We start from the raw sequence: 8,953 nt of genomic DNA on the forward strand, positions 1-8,953 counted from the left end.
TACTATGAGCCTAACCTTGTGCAAACTTGTGCGAATGAAAAAAGACGCATTATATATTAATACAACTTGTGTGAAAGTAGGAAGTTTGCACAAGATTAAGCTGGTACCTTAAATATGAAAAATGTATAAAAAGTTCAATGTTTTCCCTATAGGAAACGAGAGGTATTTACATGTATGACCTATGTTGACCTCACCTGTGGAATGAATTATTTAAAATACTGATAGTCACGTGAGTTCTACCCAAGGAAACATTCCTCAAAGGTGCTCACTGAAAAGCCAGACTTTGTATCGTGCCGCTGAGAGATGTTTGTATGTGTTTGGTTTTAGAAACACTAGTAAAAGGGTAAAGAGAGTTAAGTGTCGTTCATGAAAATATCAACATTTTTTATCATCCATGCAAGACAATGAGACAGTATTGAGGTCGACCTAAATACTCTTTTTGTCCCCCGCTTGAAAATTGGGAGATATTAATTTGGGTCTGTCCGTCCGTCCTTCTGTTTGTAAAGCTTTCGTTTCCACACGATATCTCGAGAACCCTTTGAGCTTTCGAATTGAAATTTTGCATAGCAACTCCCTATGGACTTGGCTTGTACAAACATAAAATCATCATTACAGTGTGATAAATATTCCATATATAAGAATCTTCTATACACATAATAAAGAATAAGCAATCAAATCTTCATATCCATATTGGCATATTTCATTTGCTTCAGTATACATTTAATAATTCTACAAATTCAGTCAGGGGGATCCGACCCCCCCCCCCCCCGACCCCCGAACTGCGCATGGTTTAGAGCCAGGAAAGTGCTTTCACAAAAGAAGGCATGTGTTATTTGTTCAATTAGAAGAGAACAAACGACCGAGGCCTGTAAAGAATATTAAGGAATATTAATACTGTCTCTGGAACTCAAAAGATGCATTCAGTAGTTGGAGTTGAGCATGAAATACTGAAAACAAGGCGCCTCTCTTTCTTCTGTAAAAAAAAATGTATCAGTAGGGAGCCAGACAAATACGAACAGTCCTTATATGTAGATTAATGGAACACAAATCGTCTACAGTGTGTCTTTCAAAAAGAGAAAAATGTAACATGCATGTAAAATTTAAACAAGATTATATGTTAAGAAAAATTAACATAAAATTCATAATAATTTTCAAGATATTTCTTGTGATTTATAATGTTTAGATTGAGTTTATGAATTCTTAACAATAACAAAGACATCAAGCCTGAAGTCGTGCAAGATGAGCATTCAAGTGATGATCTAGAACCCTGCTCTGGTTTTGGTAGATCAACTTGTATAGAGATTATAAGAGATGTTATGTTATAACTTCATCGAATACATTTAATATCTGAATGCCAAATAATATTTACGGAAAATTACTACCATTGTTGATAACCATCATCTAGTTGTTGATCAAGAAAAAGATCAAAAAGTAGCTTGGTGGATGAGATAGATGCCACATATCGGAATCATGAGAGTGATGAGACACAAAATGTGATTAAGACTGTGGGAAGTTACCACTCCAGAATATCCGCAATTATAAGTACTTTATTGATCTGATTGATTCCCTACAAAGCTGCAAATCCTTTTCAGAACTGGAAAAAGTATGCAAATCTGAGGGAACAGAATTGGATGGAAAGTTTCCTATGTTTTACAATTAGAGAAATACACAATTTTAGCTGTGAAAAAAGAAGCAGATCAAATGGCTTTAGATCTAATGCCAACTGACATAGAATGTAATTGTACCATTTTCCCCGTGAAAACTTATGGAGATGGTAACTGTCTAGCAAGGACAGGGAGTTTGTTTTCTTTTGGGACCGAAGAGAGGAGCCAGGATTGTTGTTGAATCGGTGAATAAATGTGAGAGTTATTTGAACAGCAAGCTTTTATCCTCTGGCAGTAAAGTAGCAGAGGGGCAAAACTGGGCAAATTATACGCCCAGTATTCTGTTGATTTAACAGAGGATGCTATTCGAATATTTTTTTTTTTGAGATTGAAATAATATCCATGATCTGTATGTTATCCGTACATTATATGTCTGTCATGTTACGTTGAATGTTTGTCATGTTACGTTAAATGTCCGTCATGTTACGTTATCTGTCAGTGTCACGTAATATAAAGAGCTAAAGCCACGAACCATCGAAATTTGCCTTAACTAAAAATTAATGAGAATTTCAATAAAGACCAGAAGAGCTTATGCGATAGTAATGCGTCCGTTGTCTGTTCGTCTGACTGTAAACAATTTTTCAAAATGCTACTCCTCCTACAGTTTTGGTCCAATTCCAATATAACTTGGCACACAAGTAGATTATACTAAGATACATAGTTCTTTGCATCGGTTTTTGATTTCGATGAACGGTGTTGCCGTGGTTACTAAAAATAGAAATTTCTGTGAAAGACTTTCAAAATACTACTCCTCCTAAAGTTTTGGTCTGATTTCAATATAACTTGGAACACAAGTAAACTACACTAAGATACATAATTCTGTGCATCAGTTTTTGATATCGATTAACGTTGTTGCCATGGTTACTAAATATAGAAATTTCTGTGAAATGATTTCAAAATGCTACTCCTCCAACAGTTTTGGTCTGATTTCAATATAACTTGGCACACAAGTAGACTACACTAAGACACGTAATTCTGTGCATCAGTTTTTGATTTCGATGAACGGTGTTGCCGTAGTTACTATAAATAGAAATTTCTGTGAAATGCTTTCAAAATGCTACTCCTACAGTTTTAGTCTGATTTCAATATAACTTGGCACACAAATAGACTACACTAAGATGCATAATTCTGTGCATCAGTTTTTGATTTCGATGAACGTTGTTGCCATGGTTACTAAAAATAGACATTTCTGTGAAATGCTTTCAAAATACTACTCCTCCTACAGTTTTGGTCCTATTTCAATATAACTTGGCACAAAAGTAGTTGTTTGCGATGAATAGTGTTGCTGTGTATGAACATAAGAATTCTCTAATCCAGAAACGAAGATATGAGAAATCCATGATAAATATTTTATTTAACTGCCCTCAATCAACACATTCTGAGTTAGACGGAATAAAGTAATCATACATGTGTATTTATACTACATGACATCGCTGTTTGCACTATTCTCTGTTGAGAAGTTGATGGTTCGTTTTAATATTCCCCCTATTAAAACGAGTCATCAACTTCTCAATAGAGAACAGCTTTCCAACGATTCCAATATGAAAGTTTACCTTTTACTACCTGATTTTTAAAGGGTAGAAATAGGAGGAATGGTCCACATTTTTTTTGAAGACTTGTGATTGTCTACATAAACATTGAATTGCTTGCTTTATCATTCTGTAGAAAGGCATACATTATGCTTAATAACACCTATCCGAACGTTGTGCACTGAATTTCTGCCTTTAAATTGTCCAATGGTAAATAAGCAGGCATTAAAAGTCGATGACAATATGTGTTGTAAGATGTTTACATTGGACGTCACTAAGTACACATTTTGGCAAGCTGTTGTATATCACCGATTAATAGAACTATGGTTTGTTTTGAAGAAGACTTTAATTCAATGTTTCATTTCAGCATTTTTTCCCGAGTATTTCAAGCATTATCAATAGAACCACCTAATAAAGCAATCCGCTCAAAATGTTTGCAAAAAAATGTACAGTATTAGTTCTGTTTAATAATTACTATTCAATAAATGCGAAATACACGACAAATGCCCCCTCCCTCAATATTGATTCTACGAATTCAGTTTGAAGTAATACATGTATAAGTATATTTAAATACTATCATCAAAATTTTACGGTCTCTGTAGAGAAAAAAGTTACCAAGAAAAAAGGGAATTTAATACGGAATACATTTGAGGATTTGCACTCTCAAAAAGAAAGACAAGAGTTACATGATTCAGTCAAATATCAAATTATCCTGTATATTGTGATCAAGAATTATTTTTTAGCTTAATTCACATTACAAACCTCGAATTTTTTTTTTTTTACAAGGATGGAAAACAAATTTGTTTTCAACATGATGTTGCTGAGAAAGTACTTCACTACAAACAATAATGTACGTAATATGTTTTCATTATTATAAACAAATGTACATTATATAAGTATACAGTTTAGACATACATCCTTGCATGAAAACAGAAACGACTGAAATTAAGACACAGACGTTTGATTTTATTTTTGTTAGTATGTTTGTGGCAATGAGAGAAGAGCGTTCTTGAATCTTTGACAAATTGCATAGATGCCAAGTATATGATATTGCTTGACAAACCTTAACCCTAACACGCATTCGATTTCAATGAATTTTATTAGGAAAAAAAAAACACAATTCACTAAATTAAGTAATGGATGACATTTACATGTATACATAATAAACTGTTTTGTAAAATGTTATGGCTTTTAATTACATATTAAACTGCTTTAATGTTACGGCAATTAGGTTATGAAAAATGAATTATCCCAATAGGTTTGTAGATGTTGGAACTTAAATAGTATAAATGTATTCACAATTTGTACACACATCGTTTGATATATTTATGGGACAGGCACGTAGCAAAAGGGGGAATCGAAAGAAGTTGGCCAGTATCCCCCCCCCCTCCCGCAAAAAAAAAGGATTTTCGAGTTTGGGTTATTTTTCCTTGTAATGGTGGGTAAAAGAAAAAAAATGTAATTTGCAATGAATTCTACGGATACAATTCATGTTAACTGAGTGATTTCCACGATCATTATGCAAAAGATAAAATTCTTTTTTCGTGGACGTTTACTACAAAATTATACACATGTATAATTCTTTTACTTGATTTTGACTAAATCTTGCATTAGAACTGTTGGCTCGGTCATCTCCGTAAACTGGCCGAGAGCTTTCGGCAAACCTCGGCTGATTCCATTCCCTTCTTCAAACAAGAAAGGGGAAAAGAATAATAACAAATTGTGAAGCCTGCAAGCAATTAAAATCATTGCTATACATGGTACTGATGTACATTTTTTTTAAGATTGAAAATCTAATACTGAACAGCATTTCAACCTGAAATAAGCTTATACATTGTAGCTAAGACTAAACTTTCACTTTATGAAACATATATTGGTACATGTACCTAATATCTTTTATTGTAGCTAAAACAAAAACATTGCGTCCATCTTTTATGGCCATCTAGACCTCCCATGCACACTAAAACAGAAAAGATCTACTTCAACAAAACTTTACTACATGTTCTAAAATGATACAAATGTAAATCACCAAGTTCGACATGTAAATATCAATCGTTGGGCAATTAAAAAAATTCTAATATGATATGATTTCTAAAAATTATTTCATTAATTTAACGATTTGACACGGTGTATATATTTGTAAGGCTTGATATGGCCTTTTCTTCTACGGATTTTTTTTGCTCAAATTAGAGAAATACCCATGAAAATGACAAAATCTGTTCAATTTTCTGTCTGCATTGATGACCCTATAGGCCTTTATATGCGTTATCATTTACTTTTCCAGTTATTTTATAAAAATAACGTATTCAAACATATATCGAATCTTACAAAACTTTCTGTTAAAAAAAATATTCTGTTTGTAGGACTTTTTAATAAGAAAAATGCCGTGAAAATTGAGTCGATTTTACAAAGATGTAGTACATGTACTGTGCTGCTGTCATTTGTATGTACATGCTCAAGTCACAAATTGAAAACTTAGATTGAAATTCAACATTATCTTAAAGAACGGTAACAATTTTGCAGGATATATATTGTATAAATATGAGAAATATATTACAGTATTAAAATACAATTTTACTTTAATACTTACAAAACAACACCAAACGAAAATCCATAAAGGAAAAATACATGTTATACAGAGATGCAAGCACGCCCTCTCGTAACACTTCTGCCTAGAAAGATATTCCAAAATGGACAATGTACGTATAATGCATTAGATTGGTCATCTCAAATAATTACTTATATTTTTGCATACGTTTTCTGGAATTGGTTGTCTCTACAGCAAAATACTTAATCTGCAATCACCTGAAATGGTGATCACTAACATGTACAAGCAATAATGAAAAAAAAAAGTCAAAATTCCGTGAACCAATTGACATTTTGAAATATAAGCGCAAAAACTTTTGTAAATGGGATAGTTAATATCTCGACAAAGAAAATCTCTTATAAAAAATTCTGCCAGTGTATTTTTCTAGTTTTTAGTTTGGCATTCAATTATTTAGTCTGGTAAAAAAAATAACATTGGTCACAACTTGAATCGTTGGTGCTATTTATCATATTTTTCATATTTCATATACATGATGTATATTTAATCCTCGTCAGAAGGCCTTTCTTTTGGAACCAATATTTTGACCAACCCCCCGACCTTGACTTACATTAAAGAATGTTGACCTTGCCCGTGAGCTGCTGAAGGTCATCATTGTTTCACTTACACATTTAATTATGATCGAAATTGTAATGGATATGTTCTTTTTTAAATTACATTTTTTATAAATACTTATTTTAACAACCATATTGCTTACTTTGGAGGCTCTCTTATAGGCTGAGGCTGGGTGACAATCGCAGTCACGTGGTATGAAACACTTGGCTGGTCATTTATGCCCGCAATAACTCGCAGTCTATCAGCGAAAGTCGCAATTGGAATAACATAGTAATTTTGCAGAAATGTTCTCTTGAAAGTCATTATTTTCTTTATATGTTTTCGTTGACTTCCAAGTAACACGGTATCTGTCACCAAAAATCGGTTCTGTACCGCACTCAGTTCATAAAACTGAGTAACCAAGTCCCCGCATAGTTCGTCGTCCTGGAAAATGCATTTTCCGACCAAATTATCCGGGCTTAGTAAAATACATAAAACGAGCAGTGCATCTAGTTCATTTGTTGTCAGGGTGTAGTAGTAAGTAAAATCTGTGAGTCGGTCCAAGTTGTCGTCATCCAAACTGAGAACTTGACAAATACACCTTAAATAGTACATCAACCTAGCCCGGGGGTCTGCAGGTACTGTGACCGATGTTCCTACTCTTTTAAGGCCGATTTCTGTATTTCCAGCAAGCATTTTGTCCCCGAGAAATTAACCAAAATAGTAGCAATCAAATATACGTGTGCGATCGATAAAATTAACGTGGATCGTATGATGAAGACTTGCACCCTTCACACTGACAATATATCTTTTTGATAAATATCAGTTAACCGGATTTAAAAGTCATTGGAAAGATGCCCAGTCTTTTGACTAAAATTCTGTAAGGTTTTGGACCTAAGAATGTGTGAAAATATTTCATATTTTATTCATTGGCAATTAATCTTCATTTAATACTACAAATGAAAATGTTATACAGCAATGTAGTGATAATGGAAAAAGAATTTCACAAAATTGCAATTTTTTTTTTAGTTATATGCCGAAAAAATTTTGCAACGTAAAATACAGTTTTAATTTTGCAAAAGCAAAGTAATTGAAAAAATATTTTGCCTTGCCAAAAGTTTATATTTTAATATTGTAATATCTGTTTTTATGTTATTCCTTCCATTATGAACCTTAAAATGAAAATTATACATATTGATTTAATTTTATGATTATTGGATCATCACTACTTGTTTTTAATAAATCAATATTGATTTATGATTTATTTTATGTTTGATGCATTTTGTCATTGTAAAATTCAGCATAGAACTAGCCTACATGCCTTGGAATTGACCTCGGTAGGGTCCAAGTAGAAGTGGACTATGTTTTATTTTCACAAAGTCTTGTGTACAAATAGGTCGTTCACTGAACCCGATTTACCCAAAGACGAGTTAAACTGTTTAAACTTATTCGAGAACTAGTGAACTATTTGTCCTTGCCTAACATTTCTCGGTAAATAAATATTAAATAACAAAGATTATTAAATCGCTCGATATCAAACGTGAATTTTCAGTGAAATTATATACATGCATACATGTGTATGTCTATCGACCTTGATCAACATCGCTGCGTCATTTTAACGTCACGTCAGCCGATGTTTTCGCATGTGAAACGATCGGGAAACGTTTATTCTTCTTTCTTTGTTATCACATATGTACGGAAGCCCAATAGTGCAAACCAAAAATAAAAAATCAAGAAAAACGCAAATATTAAATCAAGAAAAACGCAAATATTAAATCAAGAAAAAACAAAATTATTAAATCAAGAAAAACAAGAAATTCTGTGAGCGAATGCTCACTAGTAATACCCCCGCTCTGATATAAATGTATTCTCTTATGTAAATGTACACATGTTCAGTTCAAGAAATGTATTTTTAAGTATTTATCTTCATTTAAAGTTAATTCTTTAACATCATTAAAGTTTATCCAGAAAGTATCCGTAACAAAACATAGGAACCAAAGCATCTTGTTAGAAATATATATACCGGTATTGTGTTTGCTTTTTACTTGATCATATACATGTACTAGTATATATAAATCTATAATATGAAATTATTTACATATAAATGTTTTATGGAATTATTCAAACAGTGTTAAATAGGTTCTTACTTATATCACGCAAATGTTCCTTTGGTTCATGGCATCATATTCAAAATAGTTTTACCCAAGGCACAGCCATATGGAGATGGAAATGGTCTGAATAATGAATGGGAATCACATTTGTAATTTCTGAATCATCAAAATGTTTGTTGTTGAAAATACGGTCAAGTGAGCCTCCTTTTCTGTGAGTTGGTGACTGACTATAATCAATAAATCCATGGTACCGAAACAATTCGTTTAATGATTAGGCTTTAGGATCTGTTAACTTCAAGTTGAAGTCGCCACATATTATAGGAGGGACACAATCTGTAGGAGTGCAACTGATTAGTCTGTCCAGTTGCTTGAAGAAGAATGCATTTTGTGTATTTGGTGGAACATACAAGAGAATGAGCATCAGACGTTTACTTGGATTCATCCTACAGGACATCACAAGACACTGGTACTGCAAATTGACACCTTCACAACGCAATTCTGACACAACAC

General features: G+C 32.9%; 1 protein-coding gene across 1 annotated transcript; it reads right to left on the bottom strand.

The window, feature by feature from the left end:
* Positions 1-5,135: 5,135 nt before the first annotated feature.
* Positions 5,136-7,028, bottom strand: LOC134232654 (uncharacterized). Its single transcript, XM_062714640.1, has 3 exons — positions 6,496-7,028; positions 5,784-5,865; positions 5,136-5,153 (listed from the first exon to the last, which is right to left on the bottom strand). Exons 1-3 carry the CDS (start codon positions 7,026-7,028, stop codon positions 5,136-5,138), a joined length of 633 nt encoding a protein of 210 aa, XP_062570624.1.
* Positions 7,029-8,953: the final 1,925 nt, after the last annotated feature.

Source organism: Saccostrea cucullata, unplaced genomic scaffold, assembly GCF_032062105.1.
Source record: "Saccostrea cucullata isolate Sc308-1 unplaced genomic scaffold, CSIRO_AGI_Scuc_v1 ctg11679, whole genome shotgun sequence".
In the NCBI taxonomy this organism is placed as follows: domain Eukaryota; kingdom Metazoa; phylum Mollusca; class Bivalvia; order Ostreida; family Ostreidae; genus Saccostrea; species Saccostrea cuccullata.